Consider the following 27,539-nt stretch of genomic DNA (forward strand, 5'->3'; position numbering starts at 1 on the left):
TACTCTTCSACTCGACCATACAACGCATATACAAAACTGGCATTCCAACCAGATATGCAACTCAACGGCTGTTTTTGAAAAAATAGCAGGGGACGTACAGGTAACTGCAAAAACAATGGAAACACTTGAGGGGTATACAAAGTAGATTGAAAGMAGGTGCTTCCACACAGGTGTGGTTCCTGAGTGGATAAAACAATTAACATCCCATCATCCATCTATAAAAATCCTGGGCAGGGCATTATTTTGCCTAATATGGCTATGCCCCCATAGGATGGCAATACTCCCATCAACAGGGCACAGGTGGTCACTGAATGGTTTGATGAGCATGAAAACAATGTAAACCCTATGCCATGGCCGTCTTAGTCACCAAATCTCAACACAATTGAACACTTACAGGAAATGCTGGAACGGAGCCTGAGACGGTGCTTTCCACCACTATTTACAAAACTCCAAACTATGACATTTCTCGTGGAAGAATTGTGTCGCATCGCTCCAATAGAGTTCCAGACACGTGTAGAATTTATGCCGGCTCGGGTTGGCCCAACGCCCTATTAAGACACTTTATTTTGGTGTTTCCTGTATTTTTGCAGTTACCTGTACGCAGTGCGCTTCAGAAACGTACAGTATTCCGCGCTGAGTTAACTCACATGGCTGTGTAAAGAACGCAGCAGCAGCCCAGGGGCCACGCCAGAACTAGCTCCTCCAACTGACTACCACAGGATGATTTATTAACATACAATTGGTGTTGAGACGTGGGGAGGCAAGCCAACGCAGCACAGTGGGGCCACATAAAACGGTTTGAAAGTGCAGATCTAAGGGAACATTTTATAGAGAGCGAAGGGGAGTGGGGAATAGTAGACCAGCTCCGGACCACCTCCTTGGAGAAGCCTCCTTTGTGTGTGTGTGAGCGAGAAGAGGGGGAGATAAGAGCCAGATGCTCCAGAGGACGGGAGCTAAACGCACAAATCATAAGGAGCAGACGCCTCGCAGACTGACACACACACAGCCGCAGTACATGCAGGCAGATCAAACCATTCCTCTGCACCCCCCCAACACCACCTTTCTGCCTCTTTCCGTTACTCGGGTCTCTCACATACAGAATTGCATCACACTTGGCGTTCGTGTTTAATGTCAATCTGACCTGACCTAGCTGTGACATCACACTCCCTAAACCCATGGATATAAGTGACTGAAATGGGCCAACATCTGGTTGAAATAGTGATCTAAAAAAGGGACATGGGTGTTAACAAAACAAAATACAAGCCTATGAAGAACCTGAAGGGTTGCACTTGTAATTGAGTGGTTATTGCAACTGTGCCATTATACTATTATAACCACAAAGTAGCCTAAAATGTTTGATTAGCTTGTATAAAAAAAATTAAGAAAAGGTTTTCAGCTGCAGCTGCTCAAGAACAATAAAGATGTATTGAATTGAAAGTTAAAATTAGAAATGTTGTCTTTGGCTTCACCACATAAAAACAGACATAAAACTCCAGCATGAGCACGCCATTCTTGAGATCATTAAATAAAATGGACGCAGTTTTAAAAAAGTGCTAGATTGCCAGCGCAGTTCCAAGTTGATATATTTTGCATTGTCAGTCTAAAGCAATAATCAGTGTTCATCATAAGAGTTTATCAACACATATCAGTGGTTAAAGACCACCGTCATCAAGATTGAAGGGCACCTGATCATCTCCATGACTCTGATCATCTTATGCATGTCACGGTCCGAGACCACCGTTTACAGAAAAACGTTATACTTTATCCTTGAACTACGAGTAGCCTTGCACAACTTYAAGTCAGGGATTTTTCTGCCATTGTAATCCTTGCGCGGCCTGCCTAAGTGTTTTTCGGGTTGCCTAAATCCATTGTTAAGTTAATACATTTTAGAGACGGAAAAAGAAATTCAGTGTAAAGTTAAATGACTAAAACGGATATAAAGTACGTAGAAAAGATAATGGACCTATATATGTTTTAGGGCTGACCCCAATTAGTYGACTTGTCGATTGTTTGGTCSTTAGGCTGTTGGTCGACCGAGATTGTTTTAGTCGAGCAGTAACAAATACATACAGTACTAATCAAAAGTTTAGACACACTTACTCATTCCAGGGTCTTTGTTTTTACTATTTTCTACATTGTAACCGTGAAATAACACATATGGAATCATGCAGCAACAAAAAAAAGTGTTAAACATATCAAAATATGTAATTTAAATTTGAGATTCTTCAGTAGCCACCCTTTGCCTTTAAACTTTGGACATTATTAGCATTCTCAACCAGCTTCACCTGGAATGCATTTCCAACATTCTTGGGAGTTTCCACATATGCTGAGCACTTGTTGGCTGCTCTTCCTTCACTCTGCAGTCCAACTCATCCCAAACCATCTCAATTGGGTTGAGGTCGGGTGATTGTGGAGGCCAGGTAATCTGATGCAGCACTCCATCACTGTCCTTCTTGGTMAAATAGCCCTTGCACAGCCTGAAGGTGTGTTGGGTCATTGTCCTGTTGAAAAACAAATGAAAGTCCCACTAAGCGCAAACCAGATGGGATGGCGTATCGCTGCAGAATGATATGGTAGCCATGCTGGTTAAGTGTGCCTTGAATTCTAAATAAAATCCCTGACAGCGTCACCAGCAAAGCACCCCCACACCTCCTCCTCCATGCTTCACGGTGGGAACCACATATGCAGAGATCATCAATTCACCTACTCTACATCTCACAAAGAAACAGCAGTTAGAACCAAAAATCTCAAATTTGGACTCATCAGACCAAAGGACAGATTTCCACCAGTCTAATGTCAATTGTCTGTGTTTCTTGGCCCAACCAAGTCTCTTCTTCTTATCGGTGTCCTTTAGTAGTGGTTTCTTTGCACCAATTCGACCATGAAGGCCTGATTCACGCAGTCTCCTCTGAACAGTTCATGTTGAGATGTGTCTGTTACTTGAACTGTGAAGCATGTATTTGGTCTGCCATTTCTGAGGCTGGTAGCTCTAATGAACTTATCCTCTGCAGCAGACGTAACTCTGGGTCATCCTTTCCTGTGGCAGTCCTCATGAGAGGCAGTTTCATCATAGTGCTTGATGGTTTTTGTGACTGCACATGAAGAAACTTTYAAAGTTCTTGAAATGTTCCGGATTGACTGACCTTCATGTCTTAAAGTAATGMTGGACTGTCATTTCTCTTTGCTTATTTGAGCTGTTCTTGGCATAATATGGTCTTTTACCAAATAGAGCTATCCTCTGTATACCACTCCTACCTTGTCACAACAAACGCATTTAAGGAAAGAAGTTCCATAAATGAACTTTTAACAAGGCACACCTGTTACTTGAAATGCATTCCAGGTGACTACCTCATGAAGCTGGTTGAGAAATTGCCAAGAGTGTGCAAAGCTGTCATCAAGGCAAAGGGTGGCTACTTAGAAAGTCAAATATCAAATATATTTTGATTTGTTTAACACTTTTTKGGTTACTACATGATTCCATATGTGTTATTTCATAGTTTTGATGTCTTCACTATTATTCTACAATGTAGAAAATAGTAAAAATAAAGAAAAACCCTGGAATGAGTAGTGAACTAATCCATCACGGAAGCCAAGACTAACAGACAATTTATTTTTTATACTAAAATATTGTCGGAGGCTCCAAATGGAGGGTGTGACGCAATTGCGGAGCCTCCAGAGACATGCAGATGCAAAATCGAGCTTCTTACCGCATCGCCATGTGCCTCCCAAATTTTGTAACAACGTGGAAGGCTCTGTATAGCTTCGCATTGACATGATTGGTTGACGGTAGCTCTGCACTGCTCCGTGAAGTGCAAGAAGTATGAATGACCTTGACATCTGCTGAGGCCATATCACCGTAAATGCTGCATGGTCAATGCAGAAGTCGGATTGACCATGCACCCAGATGCACAATGCCCTTCTCTCTCCAGAATGCGCTCTCTTCCGCCAATTTGTGCACATTCATTGTTTCATAACTTCATTGTGTGAATTGTTTGTGTTTGACTGTTAGTGTATATCAATTCCCCATTACATATATCACCTGTAGTACATTTACTGTTAATTCCTATCATTTCTAATCTACAATGTTTGTTGCTTTGGTTACGGTAATTATTTAAATGCATTCAATATTATTATTCCAGTCTTCCCGTTCTCATTGTCTGAGTGGACACATTGTTTGCAGAGCRCCCAACCTAWGCTATACTTGTGAGAAACAAGTTTTGGTTAATTTCATTCAATTTAGTCATTGTCTTTTTTTTGGAGTSCTCCTGTCAATGTTGAGTAAGGACGCGTACACATAGAAGTAGGCCTCTTCCTTTCAATAAAATGTCATGCTCTGATCCAGTAGAAAGGTCATAAAATAGGCCAACCTGATAACTTCTTATCAGTGCTCGACTTGGACTGAAATAGGTTCCGATACTCATTTTGGATGCTGGTACTGTTTATATTTAGGTGCAGGAGCTCCACAATACTTTTGAGCTCATATTCTATAAGAGAAACAGGAGCTCAAGCAGTAGAACATTTGAGGTGCCGGTACTCGGCTCCGGTGAGCTCCTGCCCAAGTCAAGCACTGCTTCTTATCCTTGATGCAAATGCTCACTGCAGGGTAAGTGAAGGCCCAGAATATTTTGTACAATGTTGCAAGTTTGCTAGCACAAGCTTCAGGTCTGGACTCAAYTTAATAGTTGATACAATGTTTCAAGTTCATTGTAGACAGGACTTATGTAGCCAATGTGATTTATAGGATTAAAAAAAAAAAATCAGGATATTTTCTACCTGCAGGCTGCAATTTATTATTCGTTAGCTTTATGTAGGCAGTATTCATTTTGTTATTATGTTTGAGCAAAAGAACGCAGCATTATAATTGCAGGAAACTAGTTTTAAAACAGCAACATTCTCGCTCAGCTTTAATGTGGAATTGCAGTAAATTAGCTTTAAAAACAGCAAAAATGTCTCAGCTCCATGGAGAATTGCTTTGAATTGCAGGAAATTGTCACAAAAAATGCTAACTTAATCAAACACCGCCAAGGCAGGGGCCTATAAAATGTTCTAAAGTTAGGCGCGCCGACAGGCCGACCACGCGCACCACCTAAGCCCCCTTTTCAAAAAAAAAAAAAAACAGCCCTGGAGGTGAACCTAGCCTGGTAATAATAGCATAACAGTCTCAATCCCAATTCTCTCCCAGTCAGATAAGCTAATCTCAAAGTACCTACTTCAGGTGGTAAAACCCTCATTGTCATTCCAGAAATGTMTGCCCTGCAGCAGCAGCAACGATCCCAGAAACCAAACAAACATCCAACACAACCATTTCACAGCAGTCTTCACTACAGGCCTCTGTAAAATATATTTTTGATGTAATTATGACCCGTTACAACGACCAACAGTAGAAGCGATCTSCTCTCTCTAGTCTCCATTAGTTCTGGCAGAGTGAACCGGTGCGTGCGCCTGGTAACCCAGCAGGTCAGGTAATTAGTACTATACGGGGTGTCCTATCCGTTTGTTGGTGCGTTAAAAGTACATTATGCAACTTGAAGGGGGGAAAAAGTGTCCCGTCTACTTGACCATTTAACAGATTCCCAGATCCCAGACTGTAGCGTTAAAGGGGATGTTGAGAGCTGTATTAAAAAAGGGTGAGAGGCATGTAAAAAGGTGGCGGAGCGGTCTGGTCTGCCACTGCAGGGCCTGCTCTGTTTGGAGCCCCGTACCGTTTATGACTCACGGGCTATTAATCATATTGTTTACAGTGCTGTAGAAGCTAGCACCTTCCAGCCTTGCAGCCAGACAGAGCCAGAGCTGCTGAGAGGAACCAGTCCCCCCCGTCAGGGGCAGAAGCAGCAGTAAACACACACACACACACACACACGTAGACATACACAACACACTCACACAGTACATACACACGCACATGCAAGCTTAACCCTCCATACCCAATTTAAAAAGGTGTCACCTCAACTCCTCCTATTTACCAAGTAGCCTAAATTACACACTAATTGTAAAAGACGCAATAACTGACTCACAAAACCTGTTGCTTTATATGAAAACACGACCATTKCAATCTGCTTTCAATCTCTCTCCCTCTCTATTCATCCGTCTTCCTCCCTCTCTCCCCCTTTCCATCTCTCAGACAAGCACATACAAAACGTGACGCGGTATGTGTGAGTAATGACAGCGGTGATATATAGTTCAGCTCCCGCATTTGCAGGCGTCCCTGCTGGTAGAGTTAATTTGTCTCCGCGTTTGGGCCTCCACTCCACACACACTGTCAGATGCCAGACTCATCTGTCACCTCAACTCCTCCTGTGTGTCCCCCCCCCTTCATCCTCAACAACATTTACCCACACCTGGAGGGCACTACCACACACGCACATTGGCTGCCCGCCATTACTGTCTGATGTTTGAACATATGGCTGATGGGTGGCCTATTTAGTGTACATGGAGGGATTGTCAGATTTGTTTCTCTGGTCCCAGATGATGCACAAGACATGCAACTTGGATTATAAGTACAATCAATACAAGAACCTCCCGTGGCAGGAAGTATTCATCCATAACTGAACATAAATAGCCTGAACAGAAGCTTGAGTCATGTACCACTGAACAATAATCATTTCAACTGAACAAACACCACCCGACAGATAATTAGAGGGAAAGGATTTCATTTCCCGACCTATTTTCAAGGGTTTGGCATCGCCACTGACGGCCACTAAACTCTGTCTTTCTGACAACTACCTAGGGTGCTTTTGAAGAACACGACACTACTACTGCAGTCAAAACCTACTCCCAGACCCAAGCACTCTATCAGGACTCAAACGCCACTGCACTAAAGCACTGSTAAAAAAAATACATTCATTTCAACCAAGGGAGACGTCCTTTTCAAGGGGTTTAAGACGTGCTCGAGTCCAGACGGCCATTTTTCTCTCTCTCTGCAATATTGTGGAGGAGCTTGAGTGTGAAATCAAAGTAAACGACATACACATCTTGGTTTCTCTGAAGGCGAGGGGGACAGAGGTTGGGTGGAAAGCAAGGCAGCACGTCACGACAACAACATGTGCCCTGACCTGTAACAAATACTGACTCTAGCACTTCTCACCTTTACTGTACGGTTGATATAAGACTGACAACTCCCACTGTTACACACTGGAGGGAATCAGGGTATAAAATGAACACCCGCCAAATGCGAGTAGATTAAGATATTGGCATGTAGGAATGTCTATTTCACCAGCCACGTAGGYGGGTGGTCAATTTGCAGGGCTCTACAGCGCGAGCATTACATTCACATTTGCAAATAACAGTCAAAAGTCAAGTATGAGCAGGTGCTAATTTCTGCCATTTTGTTTCAYAGCTGCTAATCGTTTCRTTTCATAGCTGCTAATCGAACAAAGAAATACGAATCCTGTATCCCACCTCACACAGCAACAATACCTGGCTGGGGAGCTTTGCGCACAAAGTTAAGTGCTGACAATAGCGTGCAACTASAGCCTGCAAATCGGGGCGTTCTTGCATGTGGGAGTTCCTGCATCTGCCCMYACCCTCGAGCATCCCATTGGTTCCTTCATGAACCGCCCCAACTAGCTTGCTAGTTAGCACAAGGTGTCGCCCCAGCCTGCTGTGTACTAGCTAGTTTGACACCGCCTCCCTCCTGCTGTGTACCGGGCCGCAATTGCACCCTTCTGAATGCTGATAGATTCACTTTTGGAGGCACTGCGCACAGGCATAACAGTTGGTCTAATTGACTCTAAAGTCAAAGAAGTGAGACTTGGTCCTCGTGTTTCTTGGCTACTACATTATTTTGTTCACAAGCTCGGTTGCTTTTCGATGTTGGTTTGAATCTGCTGCTTCAATTGAAAGAAAAGAGTCGCCGTCTACTACTAGTCAGATCCAAAATCACACACAACTCAAGTGGCCCCGTTACCACGGTAACCACCCGCTCTTAAAGGGGCAGCTGAACATTTTCTCATCTGATAAAATGTTGGTTAAAGAACTGAAAATGTTGCTATTACTGGTTTTAGAAACATTACAAAGCATGGTCATGTTATTTTGGGTTGTCGTTTATGTAATTATGGCAATAACAACAACAAAAAAGTCAATCTTAGGTCCTGGAGGGAATGCAGTGTGCAGAGCAATAATGTACAGTACAATATGAGTCCTCTCAGTCCAGTTGCCTGGACTGAAACACACTCAGAGTTCAGGATTCATATGAAACAGAAAAAAAGAAGAAAAGCAGAAACATTTGTCTCCCATCTTTTGATGCCATTAACTAGTTAAATCACCACATTATGACAAATGACTTCAATGCGCCTGACTAAGGCCACAAGGCTTGTACAGTAATAGGCAGGCCGGCACAGCGAGGCACGCCGATTGCAATCCAGATTGTTTTAACTGGCTATCTATCAGTGGCAGGCAGTGCCATAGGAGGACTCAGAGGGGCTCACTGTATTCCAGTGTGCTACTGCTGTCTGTGCCACTCCCAGTGGACTGCACCATACCAGACTATGTCAGGCAGGGCTGAAATAGCAGGTGCGCCAGCGCCCTCTGACCCCAATTCCCTCTGTCCTCGTGCCAATGGAATGTGTGTCAGCTAAGGRGAATGATAATGTCCCCTAGCTAGCCCTGACCAGACACCACGAGCCAGACCTACAGCCAAGCCACAAGGGCAGCGGCTAGTGTGTGTGTGCGCACTCTCCACCAGTCTAGAGAGAACATGTTTATGTCCAAAACCCCAGGATTCTCAAGCTGACCGGTATATTGTAGTCTCTCTTAGCTACCTGCCTTAATGTGTGTCTCATGCATGAGAATAGCCCATAGCTACAGAGTGGAGCAGAAGCAACCAGGTGGAGCTAGAAATAGACATGGCCAAGGACGAGGAGGCTACTGACAGAGGCCGTAGACTTGCCTAGTCTAACAGTCAGAAACAAACACATCAACCTCAAAAAGTCATTTGCGGTTCAGTGTGGTCATAAGCCATTTTCTAGCAGTACCATTCAWTTTGTTCATTTGCAATCAATAAAAGTAAAACGTGTTCGAAACACTTCAACTTGGCAAGCCACAAACTCAACTGTATAGACGCCAGGGCCTCCCATTCACTTGGTTTCCTGTGAAGCCAAAGGCAGATTTCCACATGRACTTTTTTCATCGTCAGCCCTGGTTTGGCGGTTAGGGCCAGGTAAGTATCAGGGTCGTACCTGGGGTTCCCTCGGAGGGCAGCGTGGTGCAGGGCGTTGAAACCGTTGTTGTTGGTGATGGTGACATCTGCACCCGCCTCCAGCAGCACAGACAGCATGTCATCCCTCTTCTTACTAATGGCATCATGTAGGGGGGTGTCTCCCTCTGAGTCCTGTAGGGGGCGACATTATACCAACGTCACTTTGACCACCTGCACCACACCCATTATCACTAACAACACCCATATAGAGTTCACCTAAACCCTTGAGTACAGCGAGATCCACTCAAATATTTGGTTAGAGGTTGGATACATGACAGCGCTCCAAAGCAGGTATCTGCAAACTCCCATCTCCTGAATGTTTGTACATTCACTGAAGCTACAGCCAGACTGACTCACCCCTAAAAATCGGGGACAATTTGCGTTGAAATATCCAATGCCCTACAGAGCATTTATCATCTTAGGGTCAAGCATAAAATATCACAGACCAAAAGAAAACAAGAAGTACAATTTATGGGTGAATCAAAATCAATGAAAACGTACCTGCCACCACTACACCAGCATGAGATTCACTTCTGAGTACACGGTTTACAGCTGAAGACTCAAAACACTGTCTACTCACGTATACATGTGGGTGTGTGTGTGTGTTCGTGTGTGCGCGTGTTCTGAGCGGTTACCTGGAGGCTGGGGTGGCAGCCAAAGTCCAGCAGGGTCTTGACCACCTGCAGATGGCCCTTGTTGACAGCGATGTGCAGGGGGGTCTGTCTGCGCTTGTTCCTGGCGTTCAGGTCGGCCCCGCCTCTCTGCAGCACCTCGATCACAGAGCCCTCGTCCCCGAAGGACGCGTGGTGCACCGCCCGGTCTCCATCCTTGTCCTGGGAGGAATATTATACAGACTGACCCGATGTCTCCACTGTTTACATCACTGTGTAACTATGACTGACCAGGTAAGCTTTTTAGAGTACGACGCGAGACCTGTATAGGTAGATTGGTTTTGGTTTCTCTAAAAGTGGTTTCTCTGTTCATTTTGCTATTGAGGAGAGTTTAAATATATGAGTATTGAGAGGGGACTATAGTTGGATGTACAAACCTCGGCCTCCAGGTCCACGTTGTGTTTCAGCAGCAGCTTGAGGACGTCCACGTGTCCGTTCTGACTGGCCGCCTGCATGGCTGTGTGTCCAGCACACTGCCCGTTCACCTACAAAACACACAATATAACACTGTTTGTGTGTTTTTGTATTTTGAGTTTATCCAGTGCACTGCCTCGTCACTTGCAAACAAAAGACAAATATGCGTGTGTATTTCATTGCCAACTGCGGTACTGCAATACTTGGGGAATAAATATTAATGCAGGCTCCTTTGGGAGTCACAGAACGTGTCTTGTCCTGGCGGGCAGATCGCTTGGCACAGCTCACCGAGCTTTAAGCAATAATTTCACTGAAAGCCACCGGGGCACCTGGCCAGCCCTCACAGCACTGACACACACAGCCGCTGAGACTGCTGCAGAATGCTGCAGAACGCTAAGATGATCTACTCTAAGCAGCTCTCGAAAGGCAATAGGAAATAGGAGAGTGCAGACAGCTCTCCTTAGGGGAAGGTTGTTGGCCTGGTTGATGTAAGRACGCATCACAAAAAGGGACAGGAGTTTTTCCTGACAAGGAAAAACTCTGTATCCCAACTATAGCGTATAACTAGGCCCCAGAGTTGTCCTAGTAAGGTGGAAAATTGGCCCTAGACCATAACATGGTGTATGTTCACCATGTCGAGACGGTGAACGAAGCAAGCACTGCAGTGCACGCCAATGACCTGGATGCTTGCACTGGGCTGGAGCGGAATGTTTTTAAGATGAGGTGTGAAGTAAATGGCTGTGACTGACTGCAGTAAATGGTGCTGTATAGAAGGCACATCAGAATGTTTACCTGTGCCCTGGARAAATGTCTTTCTTTATAGCATTATTTTGCAATCTCAATTTGCAAWGAATAGATCTTAAGGAGAAAAAAAGGGGACAAAATTCAACCCTGAAGCTGTGTTGAATGCAGGGATCACTTACGTCCACGTCAGGTCTCTTGAGGATGTCCTCCACCTTGGCCAGATCGCCATTGGCTGCTGCTTTGACCAGCTCCTCGTTGATGTCACCAGACTCTTGGGTCTCAAACAGCTTCTTCAGCAGCTGAGACAGACGCTCTACACACACACACACACAGATGGAGAAAAAACGTTCTAAGTTCATCCTCTAGATCCAAGGAGTGAAGAATGTGTGCGGTGTGTACGAGTGGTCAGTGTACGTGCATGCCCACTTATAAACGGGCTAGAAGCAGATATGGAAAAAAGATTTGTTTATGGTCTGTGTATCTGTGTGCACGCACATCCACTATGTGTCTGTTCTGACTGTGTGTGTGTCCTGCCTACCCCCGGATGCATTGGTGACAGCGGAGCCAGCGGGGGCCACTTTGGTGACGGCAGCAGGRTTGTAGGTCCATGACGTTCCGCACACCTCCACCTTCAGGTCGCTGTCTGAGTAGATCTGCTGCACGCGGCCCACCTTGCCCAGGGTCTGACGGAAACAATACATTATTACATTGCTACAGCGTTTCATTACAATCACAAAAGAGCATAAACACATCGTATTGTTAGAGATACATTGTTAGTTTGTCTTTGAAGACAAACCAGTGCTGCGATGAAGGAGCTTTCTCATAAATAAGTACTGAAGAGTATTGAAGTGAATTCTGAAACTCCTTTGAGCATTCTGGTGTCTAACACAGGGAGGGTAAATGATCTAAGACATAACAAAGATAGAAAACAAAAGCAAAATCCCCCMCMAAAAAATGTCACAACWAAAAAAGAGATGCCGTGTGTCTGTGCATCGAATTTCTACAAAACCCTTCTTTCCTCTTTCAGGAAGAAAGACTTGGCCCTTCCTTTCCAAAAACATGACAGGAAAGAATAATCACAGATGACTAAAAGCACTGTTCTGATTATTCATTCAAAGGGAAGGGCAGTTGAACGGCTGAGCGAACGCCAGACTTATTTCTCATCTATATAGCCAATTACCTGGGACCTTGTTGATGTCCGTCAAGGGACACACACACCAGAAAATAGTTCCACTGAAACGCCGTACAAGTTGAGTAATGAAAGGCATTTGCTGGCTGTCTCGCCGGTTCGTTCCAATATCCACAGTCTTCAGCATACTAGATAAACGCAGTGTGTCGGGCATGCATTCTTTCTACATAGTATGGTAATGTCAATATTAAAACAGACAAACACTACGTTGCAATATGCACTCGGTGGCCAGTTTATTAAGTACACCAACCCGTTCCCGAAAATGGTTCGCGCCCACAGATGGTGAGTCCCGTGGCCGTGGCATGCTATATATAGCAGGCAGACGGCCATCGAGGCATTTAGTTACAGTTCAATTGAAAGTTAGGATGTGCAAAACGAGTGACGTAGCAACTTTGAGCATGGTATGATCGGCGGTGCCAGGTGCGCCGGTTCYAGTATCTCAGAAACGGCCGGCCTCCTGGTCTTTTCAGACAGTGTCTACGGTTTACCGAGAATGGTGCGACAGACAAAAAAAACAGCCAGTCAGCAGCAGTCCTGTGGGCCAAAATATCTCGTTGATGAGAGGTCGAAGGAGAATGGCAAGAGTCATGCAAGCTAATAGGCGACCCACAAAGAGTCAAATAACGGCGCAATACAACAGTGGTGTGGAGAACGTCATCKCGGAACTCGTCAGTCGTGGTCACGGATGGGCTATTGCAGCTGACGACCACACTGGCTAAAAACAAGAAGCGATCACCAACACCTGACAATTGAGTAGAAAAACAACTTGTTCTTTTAGGTTCTGGGCATTTGTTTTTCAGTCCAACAAAAAAACTTAACAAAGTACCTATGCAAACTAATTCCAGTGTCAGCCTGCCAGTTTAAAATATTTGCCAGTGTGTACACGTGTAGGCTACCTGCCCCTCCCTTTCCAAAGTATAGGCTACTGTAGCCCACTGACGTTATGCGTGATTCAGAAATTATGGAGACAGATTTTTTTTATTCGAGAAGAACGGATTCACTTTTTCAATGACAGTTGAGGATACTATAGATATCACGTTTCACATGGGATTTGTGAAATKTTTATATTTTAATTATGGTGCCGCTCCGCACACACAAGCTTGTTAGCAAATGCTGGTCCAACGTTAAGCCAACTCTCGGAAGTTCAAAGACATTCAAAGTTCCTCCATAGAAGCCGCTTCTCCGTTGGTGTAATTCTGTGGGCCTAATTCAGATAATGTAAATCACATAAGATGCACTGCGCTTCAAGCCAAGCCTCCTCTCCTCCACCCTCTCKTGCTMTCTCCCCACACGCAACATTTCAGTCGCCCTACACTTGTCTGTTCAATGCATGTGAACAACTATTGCACTTGATTGGTGAAGTCATTTAATGTTGAAAAAAAAATAAAAAATACGATTTCAGATGTATCAAAAGGAACAATATCAACCAGTACTTTTTGGGTTTTGAACCGGTTCAGAACTTTATTTTGCTGGTCGGAAAATTGGAACGGAACAAAAGAATAGTTATATTCGGAACAACACGATTGCGTGCGCAACTATGGGGCAAAACAAACGGGGTTGGCTTAGATTGTTGACAACTTGTCAACTATATTTTGTCTCCAATGTTTACTGAAAACATAAAGTTGCACAATGAGCGCTTGTCTCTCAAATACATCGTTACAGTGGTTGGTTGGTTAGCTAGCAAGCAAATGTTTGCCATATTAGCATTGGAGTGACAGACAAAACAAGACATGGTAATCAAGAACAAGATCCAACGAGCTACTTACGATTCCCCACATAGTCRTTTCTTGTCATTGTTGCTAGCTCTCTGCCCATCCAGAACCATAACACACAGCCTTCTGCCCCTTTGAAGAGCGTGCATCGTTTTTGTGACGGCTAACCCGTCTATAGGGGGCTGTAGCAGGCAGGCAGAGAGCAGCACTATCAGTGGGTAGTGATCAAAGTAAGTACCTATCACTGGGTTTTAAAGCTCGTTAGCTGCCGAGGGTGTTGGTTTTAGTGGAGTGTTGGACGATTGTAGTGTGATGTAACATACAGTTTGATGAGATGAAGCAATGACTATCCACGATTATGCCAGTTTACAGACTTTTAGGCTAAAATCACAATAGTCTAGTTCCTGCCATAGTCATCACATAACATTACACCCCAGCGGTACTGTCATTGTTACGTGGGAGGTGAGAAGAAAGAAAAATGCCTTTATGCTGACGAAGGAAACACTTCCTTTTGACCACTGATGCTGCGAGTTCTGGTTTTTATTGCTTATACAAAATCCTAGTCAGAAAACACAAGATGTCAGTTTAAGGGTTTTACAGGTGTTTGTCTGTTACAGGCACCATGGCATAGGCCCTCCAGTTGTGAGGTTAAAGTGTGTGTGTGTGTGTGTGTGTGTCTTACAGGCAGCATTGCCTCAGCCCACTCCCCGTGTCCTCTCTGCAGCAGTTTAATGCGGTCGATGTCGTAGCAGATCTGGACCAGGTCTCCCACCAGGAACTGGGAGCTGCCGCCCTCTGCCCCCGCCGCAACACCTTCCCCACTACGCACCACGTTGGCTTTGGTCARCACCGCAGGGTTGAACGTCCACCTGTAACACACGTTGGTAACGCTCTATTTCAGATGTGACATGGAAATTAGTGTCGTAAATATTTTTCATTAGGCCAAATACGTTTCAAGTCCATGTCATACTCTTGTTATGACACAGAGGATGCTTCTTGTGTTATGACTGGATTGACCTGACACCMCTATACTTGTGCACTGGTCTGAATCATGAACTGGTAGAGCTCACCTGTTCCCGCTGGGGTACTGCACCACAATGTCGTGGTCCTCGTCAATTCCACACACGGTACCGGTGGTGGTGAGGGTCTCGAACATGCCGTCTGTCCAGCCTCCGTGGCCGTGCTGCAGGGACTGGACTATCTCCAGGTCCAGGTCGATGTTGACCAGGTCTCCAATCTGCAGACCACCTGGGTTCCTGTTGCCATTCTGTTCGCCTGTGGAGAGAGTGCAAGGGGAATAGATACTGGTTACACAGTAAGGGGGGGGGGGGGGGGGAGTACATTCCTTACGCTATGTAACCTTTATTTATTTAGGCTAGTCTCATTAAGATAAAATAAGGTGGACAAATCAGATCCTGGAGAGCCTTGTGTGATTATTTCATTTGGTTCCTGCAGTGCTGCATCGGGTGCCTAACATAACCCAGGTATCCCTGGACAGAAAAATCTGAGAGAAGAGAATAATTTTCCCTGCCAAGGAGCTGGGATTGTGGGAATGCTGTGCCAGTGTGACCTGTGACTGCACCCAGGCTGTCTCCATGCAGCCTGGTCCTGTCTGTATCTGTGTGGTGCTGYCACCTAGTGGACRCTACCAGTAACTGCAGCCTGGCATGGATGTGCTCCTGATGCCCTTGGACTCCACTGCAGAACACTGTGCTGGGGAGAAATTGGTGCAATATTGACGGTAGGTGTAGTGCAACGGATTACTAATACAGTACTCACCTAGAACAGGGCAGTGGTCTCTGTAGAAAGAGCCTCCTTTGGCATCCTGGACACATTTCAAATCCGACTGAAAAGGAGACGGGGGAAAAAAGTGTCAGCTAATTATCGACTTGATTCAATCTATTAGAACTGCAGCAGAAAAATGCGACAAGAGTAAAATCACACTGCCTTAATACTGCAGCGACATTCTGTTAAAGGTACTGCAGGGTAGCGTGGCAACAACACCATTACCCTCAGGGCTCTGAAGGATATGGAAACATTACATTACAAAGCTCTGGCTCGGCAGGGCAAAGAAGCCACTGCATCATGTCATTTGTGATGAYTCAAATGTGGATGTGCATCTACTGTGACATAGTTAGAGGGCAGCCGTGCTGATTACAAGGCAGTGCAGACATCTATCCAGAGATGAAGGAACACAGCAGGGTTCACTAACAGTTCTATCCCAAATAGCACCCTAGTCCCTATACAGTGCACCACTTTTGGTCTAAGTCAGTGCACTATAAGGGAATAGGGTGCCATTTGGGATGCTAGCCATGTTCATAGATGTGTGATATCAACCAACATGACTCTTTTTGATGACCTTTTGCACAAAACAAATGTGTAAAAAGATAAGGGTAAGGAAAGCACGTTGAGGAAATGCAGTCTTTGGTCAATGTGTGAAGCCAAGAGACCAGACTGTGGCTTTTTGATGCTATTTGAACGAAACTACTTTGTCAMTAAAAGTGAAAATACATTGATTGTGCGCACCAAAATACAGTTTCTTTGACCTTGTCAACAGTGCTCTTTTTCAGTCTTACTACCAATAACGTCAAAGCGTGTTACAAAAAGTGTTAAAGTAACAGATCATTTAAACACAAACAGCAAGGTTGACCAATGACCAGGACATCAAATCATATCTATTTTTTGGGGGGGTGCAGCATATATAATCCGTGCTTTAGTGCAGCCTTTCTTAAATTCTGGGTCGAGACCCAGTCAGAGTAAAAAAAAAATCATGTTTTTCTTATTTTTTAGGACCTCAGTCTGTTTCAGCTTACTGTTGAGACTTAGAATAGTAGAATACACAAGGTGCAAGTTTGAAATGTTGAAAATGTTTTATTGTTTTAAATTTTTTATTTTGTTATGTCAGTCACTGAGAGTCACTCAATTAGCCGGGCTTGCAGGGCACGTGCCCAGGCGCCCTAACCTCCAGGGGGCTCACATTGATTTTATTATTTAGGATAGGATAAAGTAATCCTTCTAACCCCCCCCCTGGAGTGGTTGTTCCACTGGATATCATAAGGTGAATGCACCAATTTGTAAGTCGCTCTGGATAAGAGCGTCTGCTAAATGACTTAAATGTAAATGTAAATGTAGTCTCACTCAGATAACATAAGTCATGGCAAAATGTGTAGAATTGCAGAAAACTTGCTTCAAATCAGCAACATGTTCTCTATGCTCCATCACATAATGGTAGACTTGCAGGGGGAAAAAACGGACATGTCGCTCCGCCGTCACGGGGATTGGGAGGGCACTAAAATGTTCTGCCTGCAAGGTGGGGGGGCTCCCAAACAAATCTCGTTTAGGGTACCTAAAAGGGGGCATGTTTTCATGAGCTTCAATCTCGGGAAAACATACAATTTATCATTTGGGTCCCAGAATGAAAAAGCTTAAGAACCCTTGCTTTATTCAATCAGATGCCGTATACCCTAACCCCTCAAACCTACCAGAACTATCAGAATAACAAAAGACAAATCTGTTACGCAACCCAGCGCTGATTGGCCGTGTTCATAAAAAGCAGGAGTGTTCCGCACCAATCAGCACGCCGCCTGTCATTTGTGGCTCGTGTGGGACCCCTCCTTTTCTCTCCACYCACTGAAGCTGACCTCCATGTTTGCTCTCTTCCTCATAAAGAAAGAAGGGAACAGATTGCCTTTCTCATGTAGATCCCCCTCCCTCCTTCCAGCTGCCTGCCACAATGGGGCCCTGGCTGGCTCTCCACCACAAAGGCTTGGCAGCACAAGAAAGACCCCAGGCTCTGTGGTCAAACACAAAGACCAACTGACAGCTGATCTTTTGTGAGTGAGTGTGTGGTGCTTTACTCACCATCCCCTCGAAGCCCACTCTGTAGAGGTTCTTGGCCCCGTTGTCCCAAAGTACGTAGGCTGCACTGTGGGGGCTGGCTGCACTCCAGTCCTGGATCTCTGTCACCTGGGGAGGAAGAATGAGAGAGGGAAATCTGAAAAGAGTAAGGAACTAGCAAAGACATTCCCATCTAAGAATCATGCTAAAGGCATGCCTTGGGGTTTTCATACACTCTGTTGGATATGTCAAATGTATTCTGTGCATTTGGGCAAATATATATATTTATGTGCCATTATTTGTTTATCATAAYATATCATTTAACATGGAACCTCAAACAGAAAAAGCCTAAAGAGTAGAAAGGATGGAGTAGGTATACACAGTGCATTCGGGAAGTATTCAGACCACTTGACTTTTTCCTCCTTTTTCTACGTTACAGCGTTATTCTAAAATGGATTAAATTGACTTTTTCCTCATCCACCAACACTAAATACCCCACAATGAATGAGTGAAAACAGTTTATTAGAAATTTTGGAAAACATAGTTAAAAAAAAAACTGAAATACGAAATTGACATAACATGCTGACCAGACCGGACACGTCGGGTGCGCAAGCGTCGCAAAATAAATTTAGAAATACATGTTATTCAATTATTACACCCACTGCTCACGAGCGTCTGCGTTGCCACGGGCTAAAATAGAAGTCATTCCTATTTCTGACGCAGATCGCGCTGCAAGTCCTGCCTCTCCCATCTCCTCATTGGTTTATAGAAGCAGGTACCCACGTGCCATCTCCTCATTGGTTATACCCACGTGGGTGATTGAAAGACTAAATGTTTTGCCGGTTGTCGTGGTAATACTATGAAAGTGTAGATGCCAATCACCATATAAGTTCAAGGATGAAAAAGCCGGGAAGGAGGAGAGGACTAGAAACGATTCAGTTGGCCGTTTTATGTGTGGATTAATTGTCGGAGTAGAGGACCWTGTGCATTTCAGGTAAAATAACAACTCAATGTTTATATCCCAGGACAAGTTAGCCAAYAACAGCAAGCTAGCTAAATAGGACAAATTAGCTAGCAAGTGCAAGGTAACAAGCTAAATTGCCATACATGTTTAATGCTTTTCGACCTGTCCCCAAATTAATGTCATTGGTTCAGAGTTTGTTTTGATATTTTAACCTGCCTGTCGTGATCGCGTTTGGTGTAGGGAGACCAAATACATTTTTGCACGATGGCGCACGTGCGCAGCCGGTTTGGGTTCCACGTAAGTGTTCAGAACTTTTGCTATGAGACTTGAAATTGAGCTCAGGTGCATCCTGTTTCCATTGATCATCCTTGAGACTTTTCTACAACTTGATTGGAGTCCASCTGTGGTAAATTCAATTGATTGGACATGATTTGGAAAGGCACAGACCTGTCTATATAAGGTCCCASAGTTGACAGTGCATGTCAGAGTAAAAACCGAGCCATGAGGTTGAAGGAATTGTCCGTAGTGCTCCGAGACAGGATTGTGTCAAGGCACAGATCTGGGGAATGGTACCAAAAAATTTCTGCAGCATTGAAGGTCCCCAAGAACACAGTGGCCTCCATCATTCTTAAATGGAAGAAGTTTGGAACCACCAAGACTCTTCCTAGAGCTGGCCGCCAGACCATTCTGAGCAATCGGGGGAGAAGGGCCTTGGTCAGGGAAGTGACCAAGTACCTCTGACAGAGCTCGAGAGTTCCTCTGTGGAGATGGGAGAACATTCCGGAAGGACTACCATCTTTGAAGCACTACACCAATCAGGCCTTTATGATAGAGTGGCAAGACGGAAGCCACTCCTCAGTAAAAGGCACATGACAGACCGCTTGGAATTTTCCAAAAGGCACCTAAAGACTCTCAGACCATGAGAAACAAGATTCTCTGGTCTGATGAAACCAAGATATAACTCTTTGGCCTGAATGTYAAGCATCACATCTGAAGGAAACCTGGCACCATCCCTAAGGTGAAGCATGGTGGTGGCAGCATTATACTGTGGGGATGTTTTTCAGCGACAGGCACTGGGAGACTAGTCAGGTTTGGGAGAAAGATGAACTGAGCAAGGTACAGAGTTCCTTATTGAAAACCTGCTCCAGAGCGATCAGGACCTCAGACTAGGGGGATGGCTCACCTTCCAACAGGACAACAACCCTAAGCACACAGTCAAGACAAGGCATGAGTGGCACAGTCAAGACAAGTCACTGAATGTCCTTGAGTGGCCCAGCCAGAGCCCAGACTTGAACCCAATCGAACATCTCTCAGACCTGCCAACGCTGTCCAACCTTTTAGAGTGCCAGACACGCGCGGCAAATATGAGATTCAACTCGGGCGCGTTGAACGCGCCAAATYGGGATTCTCTTTCTCCCCGCACACCCGTGCACGCGCTGTTTGATTTCAGATTTTCTAAATTTATAAAATCTCAAATCGGGTGCAAAGGCATTTTTGAAGCATTGCCTCTATAGCTAAAACCGGACACTCATTAAATCTTCATCGCGCAGTCTTCTAAACTCCAGACTCCATTTAATGCCAAGATGTTTATATTTATTTTTGATTATACTTTGGTAATGCTTTTTGTAACGAGGATCATAATTACACTTAGTCTATCAGGTTGCGTGATCCTCGTAAAGTTACATGGAAAATACAACTACTGGGACAACTAATGGGAATGTATATTACACTCGCACAAATGCAACCAGTTMTTTTTCRTATTTGCATTTCAATTCTTTCACTAGCAAATGCGAGTAAACTGCTGGCACTTTAGAGCCCACTGAAAGTCAATCTTATGTTTGCTAACGTTAGCTTGAAACAATTAGTGTTTACCTTTCCACAAAACAGAGTSTAAAAGGGATGTTTACACGTACAGCTGACAGTCGGCAAACTCAGCATCACAACAAACAGGAGGGGCAGACACGGGGTAGCTACGTCCAATAATAATGCATTAATCTCCATGTCCGTTGACACAAACTCCGTACATGTCTGTGTGTTGCAGCTCGAGAATCGGGATGTTAGATTTACTCAGTGGATTAATTGTTRATTAAAAAGGTTTTAAAAAGTTTATAAAAAAAAAATATTTTTTTAAATCAGGCCCTATTAATTTCTGCATACTTTTAACTCAGATCTCGTACATGGACAGAGAATTGCGCAGTTGGCAGGTCTGATCTCTGGAGATACCTGTAAATAGCTGTGCCGCGACGCTTCCCGATCCAACCTGACAGAGCTTGAGAGGATCTGCAGAGAAGAATGGGAGAAACTCCCAAATACAGGTGTGCCAAGCTGGTAGCATCATATCAAAGAAGACTCGAGGTTGTAATCGTTGCAAAAGGTGCTTCAACAAAGTACYGATTTCTGCTCTCGTAAAAGCCTGGTTTTTCTGCACGTTAACACTAGAAGTTTATMATCTAAAATCAATCAATTGAAAGTGTGGGTTCACAGCTCCAATCCAGACATGTTGGTCATTACTGAGACGTGGTTAAGAAAGAGTGTTTTGAACACTCATGTTAAACTTTCTAGATATAACCTTTTCGGCAAGATAGATCTTCCAAAGGTGGTGAAGTGGCAATCTTTACCAATGAACACCTTCAGTGCTCGGTTGTCTCCACCAAGTCTGTCCCCATACAATTCTATTTGTTGGTTTTACGCAGTCAACTTTCAAATAACTCTGKTGACTGTTGCTGGGTGTTATCGGCCACCATCAGCATCAGCCTGTACCCTAAATGCCCTAAGCTCTCTCCTGGCCCCTTACACTAAGTCTGAATTTGTCCAGCTAGGTGCCCCCTAAACTGGGACATGCTTAAACAACCTGACCCAAGTCCTAAAGCAATGGGACTCCCTGAATCTCTCTCAGATTATTACCAATCCCATAAGAAGACTCCAAACACCCAGAAAAGGCCTCTCTCCTCGATGTTAAGTCTGGTGATTTCAGTAATTACCTAGTGATCACTATTCGTAATGGCTGCTCAGTGAAACGAGCTGTCCTGATGCATTAGACGAGTGCTAAAAAACATTAATGAGCAAGCCTTCCTTCATGACCTGGCCTCTGTAAATTGGTGTAGAATCAGCTTGAACACCTCTGTCGAAGACGCATGGACCTTCTTTTTTATATTTTCAGTGGTATTGTTAACTTCTTATGGCTGGGGCGCTATTTTCCACGTTCGGATGAAAAGCGTGCCAGAGTAAACTGCCTGCTACTCAGGCCCAGAAGCTAAGATATGCATATTATTAGTAGATTTTGATAGAAAACACTCTGAAGTTTCTAAAACTGTTTGAATGATGTCTGTGAGTATAACAGAACTCATATGGCAGGCAAAAACCTGAGAAAAAATCCAACCAGGAAGTGGGAAATCTGAGTTTTGTAGTGTTTTAACTCTTTGCCTATCCAAGAGTGGAAATGGGGTCATATTGCACTTCCTAAGGCTTCCACTAGATGTCAACAGTCTTTAGAACCTGTTTTGATGCTTCTATTATAAAGGAGGGGGGGGAATGAGAGGGGATTGAGTCAGAGGTCTGGCAGAGTGCCACGAGCTGGTCACGCGCATTCACATGAGAGGCAGCTTGCGTTCCATTGCATTTCTGAAGACAAAGGAATTCTCCGGTTGGAACATTATTGAAGATTAATGATAAAAACATCCTAAAGATTGATTCTATACTTAGTTTGACATGTTTCTACGAACTGTAATATGACTTTTCGTCTGAACTTTCACCTGGACCTGCCAGCGCGTCGCAGTTTGGATTGTGTACTAAACGCGTGAACAAAAGGAGATGTTTGGACATAAATTATGGACTTTATCGAACAAATCAACATTTATTGTGGAACTGGGATTCCTGGAGTGCATTCTGATGAAGATCATCAAAGGTAAGTGAATGTTTATAATGCTATTTCTGACTTTGTTGACTCCACAACATGGCGGATCTCTTTGGCTTGTTTGGGCTCTGAGCACTGTACTCAGATTATTGCATGGTGTGCTTTTTCGGTAAAGCTTTTTTTTGAAATTTGACACAGCGGTTGCATTAAGGAGAAGTTTATCTAAAGGTCCATGCATAACACATGTATTTTCATCAACATTTATAATGAGTATTTTCTGTAAATTGATGTGGCTCTGCAAACATCACTGGATGTTTTGGAAGCAAAACATTACTGAACGTAACGCGCCAATGTAAACTGAGATTTTTGGATATAAATATGAACGTTATCGAACAAAACATACATGTATTGTGTAACATGAAGTCCTATGAGTKTCATCTGATGAAGATCATCAAAGGTTAGTGATTAATTTTCTCTATTTATGCTTTTTGTGACTCCTCTCTTTGGCTGGAAAAATGGCTGTGTTTTTCTGTAGCTATGTACTGACCTAACATAATAATTTGGTGTGCTTTCGCTGTAAAGCCTTTATGAAATCTGACACGTTGGCTGGATTCACAAAAAGTGTAGCTTTAATTTGGTGTATTGCATGTGTAATTTCATGAAAGTTTAATTTTTATAGTAATCTTATTTTGAATTTGGCACTCTGCATTTTCACTGGATGTTGGCCATGCGGGACGCTAGCATCCCACATATCCCAGAGAGGTTAAAGACACAGTCAACTTAGTGTATGTAAACTTCTGACCCACTGGAATTGTGAAACAAATTATAAGTGAAACGAATTATATTATTCTTATTAGTAATACATTTGTTGAAGAAATATTAAAGTATGCTCATCCGTTTTTAATTTTAGAGGCAAATAAATATTTTGGTTGGTAAAAAAAAAATCTGAGTTGCTGGTAGATTTTTAAATCTTTCTGCCACAGTGGCTGGTGGACCAAAAAGTAAATTATATKCCCCGTACCGGAGCAAGTGAAACAGCACCCCTCTGTCTTACTATAAGTAGCCCATATATCTGATTCGATCTGGCAACAAAACAAATTGACATGACCATACTCTTTTTGGCCAGACAGCTTTCAAATACATTGGCAACACATACTGAGTCAGAGGGGCGCTGTTTCGCTCACTTGGATGCTTATTCTGAGATTGATGAGTCTTTCTGTCGGCGCACACCTTGGTCAAATAAATGACCAATATTTAAGTATTGTATTTGGACAGGCAAATAGGGGGTTGGGGTCGGCCTACCGTACCTAAGACTCACCCATAACGCCAGCCCTGGACGGGAGTGAAACTTCTAGAGCTCTATGGAGCTGTTCTCTTCATATATCTATCTACACGGTGAATGTTGAAGCTGGAATGGTGAAACTGCCACTGCCTTTTGCAATATTACAACAAATTTAGGGCAAACAACCAACACTTTTTATCCCTCTGACATCATTGCACGGGCAATACAACAGCATCATATGTACTGCATTGTTTTATGCCACGATCCACGACACTCCCCAGCTCTGCTCCGTCAACAAAACAAAAGCAAGAACAGCAGCCGTGTAGCAAAAAGTGGTGCCGTTTCCCCTACTGCAGAATCCATTTTTAAACAAATGCAACCTCTTGAAGTGTATTCTGTGGTGATGAAGTATGCATGTCTTTTCACAATTATACTAATGTAGGGGACTGACTGGGATGGAACCAGTCAGTCCAAAGGAACTAGGCTGGTCCCCAAATCCATTACACTCCTATCACCTTCTGGGACCTAATGAGGAAATCACACCGTAGCAAGACATTTTTTCATGGTACATTTTTTGCAACAGAATGAGTACCTTTCCTCTCCTGCCGTTGCCTCCGTCCTGATCCTCCCACTGCCAGTCTACTCCCCTCACCACCCGGCCACCTGTGTAGATGCCTCGGGCTGTGATCTTCTTCGACTTGCGGCGAGACTCCAACAGGACTCTGTCAAAATAAACAAGAAAATGTATGTTTATTTTACTGACAGTGGGTGGGTGAATAACAATAGTTGTAATTTGATGGGTGTTGAAGATGGAAATATTCAACCAATGTTGGATAAAGCTGGACATGTATTTATGGTGGCATTGAAAGACCTATTATTGGGCACATCATGCAGTTGATGTATTAGTCCATCTATGATTTAGGTCTAATAGCTATATCAGTTTTTACAGTGTTCATTCAATGTTATTAGCCAAAAACACATTTTGTTGATATGYCAATTTAGACCTTTTCAAGAACTGAGCATAAAGACTCCTCAACTCCATCTCTTTTGATGAAGACTTAGACCTGCTAACTGGATTTGAGARGGAACTAATCGAGGATGTTTAACTGCGCAGTGTACTAAAAACGGTCCCAGTTTTGATTATGGGGATGAAAAGCCATGCTTAGCTAGCCATGAMAACAGACTGAACCATTACCACAACAGTGAGCAGAGCAGTAGGCTTGCCAGATGGGCCCGTCTGATCGTCAGAGCAACACTTCCAACATATCTAGGCTAAACACTTAATGTTTCACTATGGCAGTCGTTAAACTAACTCTACAGCCCATTGCCAGCACAACAATSGATTAGGCTACCCCAAAGTAGCCTCATCCATAGTGTCTAATGACATGTTAAAAAGATTGAGGGCACCTGGTTAAAAGAAATTGCACAATTACTTGTGTCAAACCTCTATTTGGGTATCAGCAGATAATCACATTTCAAGAAACCTTGTCTTGTCGTCTTTGACCTGGATATTCCAGCGCTTCAAAATAACAAATAGGATTTGGCTTGTTTTATTTACTAGTTGCTGGCATGCATCTTTCAGACTCTGGGTCATCCTGGGTTAACCCTTGCACACTGTCTATTGAGAGTAAACAAACAGAATGAACAGCCTATAACAGTGCCTTCGGAAATTATTCAGACACCTTGACTTTGTCCACATTTTGTTATGTTCCAGCATTATTCTAAAATTAATTAAATAAAGCAAATCCTCAGCAATCTACACACAATACCCCATAATGACAAAGTGAAAACAGGTTTTTAGAAATGTTTGCAAATGTATATAAAAAAACAAACATTAATACCTTATTCAGTATTCAGACCCATTGGTATGAGACTCAATTTTGCTCAGGTGCATCCTGTTTCCATTGATCATCCTTGAGATGTTTCTACAAATTCAATACCACCTGTGGTAAATTCAATWGGCTGGACATGATTTGGAAAGGCATACGCTTGTCTAGATAAGGTCCCACAGTTGACAAGTCACGTCAGAGTAAAAACCAAGCCATGAGGTTGAAGGAATTGTCTGTAGAGSTCCGTGTCAGGACTGTGTTGAGGCACAGACCTGGGCAAGGATACCAAAAKATTTCTGCAGCATTGAAGATCCTCAAAAACACAGTGGCCTCCATCATTCTTAAATGGAAGAAGTTTGGAATCACCAAGACTCTTCCTAGAGCTAGCCGCCCAGCCTAACTGAGCAATCAGGGGAGAAGGGCCTTGGTCAGGGAGGTGACCAAGAACCTGATTAGAGTTCCTCTTTGGAGATGGTAGAACCTTCCAGAAGGACAACCATCTCTGCAGTACTCCACCAATCAGGCTTTTATGGTAGAGTGGCCAGATGAGATTCTCTGGTCTGATGAAACCAAGATTGAACACTTTGGCCTGAATGTCAAGCGTCACGTCTGGAGGAAACCTGGCTCCATCCCTACGGTGAAGCATGGTGGTRGCAGCATTATGCTGTGGGTAMGTTTTTCAGCGGCAGGGACTGGGAGACTAGTCAGGATCGAGGCAAAGACGAACAGAGCAAAGTACAGAGAGTTCCTTGATGAAAACCTGCTCCAGAGCGCTCAGGACCTCAGACTGGGGSGAAGGTTCACCTTCCAACAGGACAAAGACCCTAATCACACAGCCAAGACGATGCAGGATTGGCTTCAGGACAAGTCTCTGAATATCCTTGAGTGGCAAAGCCAAACCCAGACTTGAACCCGATCAAACATCTCTGGAGAGACCTGAAAATAACTGTGAAGAACACTCCCCATCTAACCTGATAGAGCTTGAGAGGATCTACAGAGAAGAATGGGAGAAACTCCATAAATACAGGTGTGCCAAGCTTGGAGCGACATAACCAAGAAGACTCAATGCTGTAATCGCTGCCAAAGGTGCTTCAACAAAGTACTGAGTAAAGGGTCTGAATACTTATGTAAATGTTTTATTTCAGTTTTTTTATTATCAATAAATTAGCAAAAACTTTTTGGGCATTGTGTGTAGATTGATGACAAAAAAACAACAATTTTAAACTATTTAGAATAAGGCTGTAAAGTAACAAAACGTGGAAAAAGTCAAGGGGTGTGAATACTTTACGCAGGTGTATATTTGGAAAAGTATAGAATGCATCATGATATTGTCTGCTCCGTAGCATTGTTATTACTTGACCGATGAGGCACGCATCCAGTTTATGCTTCAAAACCAACTTTATAATAGATTATATTTTACTCAATTCCATGACTTACTGTAAGATGTTGTTGGCAGAATAGATGGATGCAGCAGTTCAATGCATGACTCATATAATTCACCAATACATTTCTTGGTAGCTATCAAGTTGTAAATCACAGCTGGCCTGGTACATTGTTTGCTGCCTCCACCCATTCGGGATGCACTGTTTAAGTTTCAAATACTCAATATAATAATGTAAAATAAAAACTGACAGCTGTAACTAAGGCTGTCACAATCAATCTAGCAAGGGCAATGAYGACAAGTCCGTCATAAYGTGGCAAATAGGCTAGCGCACATGTCAAACAAGGCCCACGGGGCAAATAGGACACAAAAGCGAGTATAAATGAGTCAACAGTTGAGTCATCTACTTTATGAAATTACAGCCTGATGCACTTGCATCTGTGAATTGAAGTTCAATTGCGCTGCTT

General features: G+C 43.7%; 1 protein-coding gene across 1 annotated transcript in view; it reads right to left on the minus strand.

The window, feature by feature from the left end:
* Nucleotides 1-27,539, minus strand: part of LOC111979775 (MIB E3 ubiquitin protein ligase 1) — a 96,415-nt gene that overhangs the window by 62,497 nt on the left and 6,379 nt on the right. Inside the window, exons 3-12 of the mRNA XM_070449116.1 lie at nucleotides 24,455-24,584; nucleotides 17,788-17,892; nucleotides 15,706-15,772; nucleotides 14,997-15,201; nucleotides 14,609-14,795; nucleotides 11,564-11,708; nucleotides 11,205-11,338; nucleotides 10,245-10,352; nucleotides 9,832-10,029; nucleotides 9,177-9,328 (exon numbers count right to left, since the gene is read on the minus strand). Of these exons, the coding sequence (XP_070305217.1) occupies nucleotides 9,177-9,328; nucleotides 9,832-10,029; nucleotides 10,245-10,352; nucleotides 11,205-11,338; nucleotides 11,564-11,708; nucleotides 14,609-14,795; nucleotides 14,997-15,201; nucleotides 15,706-15,772; nucleotides 17,788-17,892; nucleotides 24,455-24,584 (1,431 nt within the window). The remainder of the gene's footprint in view (nucleotides 1-9,176; nucleotides 9,329-9,831; nucleotides 10,030-10,244; nucleotides 10,353-11,204; nucleotides 11,339-11,563; nucleotides 11,709-14,608; nucleotides 14,796-14,996; nucleotides 15,202-15,705; nucleotides 15,773-17,787; nucleotides 17,893-24,454; nucleotides 24,585-27,539) is intronic.

The sequence above is a fragment of the Salvelinus sp. IW2-2015 genome, linkage group LG19 (assembly GCF_002910315.2).
Source record: "Salvelinus sp. IW2-2015 linkage group LG19, ASM291031v2, whole genome shotgun sequence".
Classification (NCBI taxonomy): domain Eukaryota; kingdom Metazoa; phylum Chordata; class Actinopteri; order Salmoniformes; family Salmonidae; genus Salvelinus; species Salvelinus sp. IW2-2015.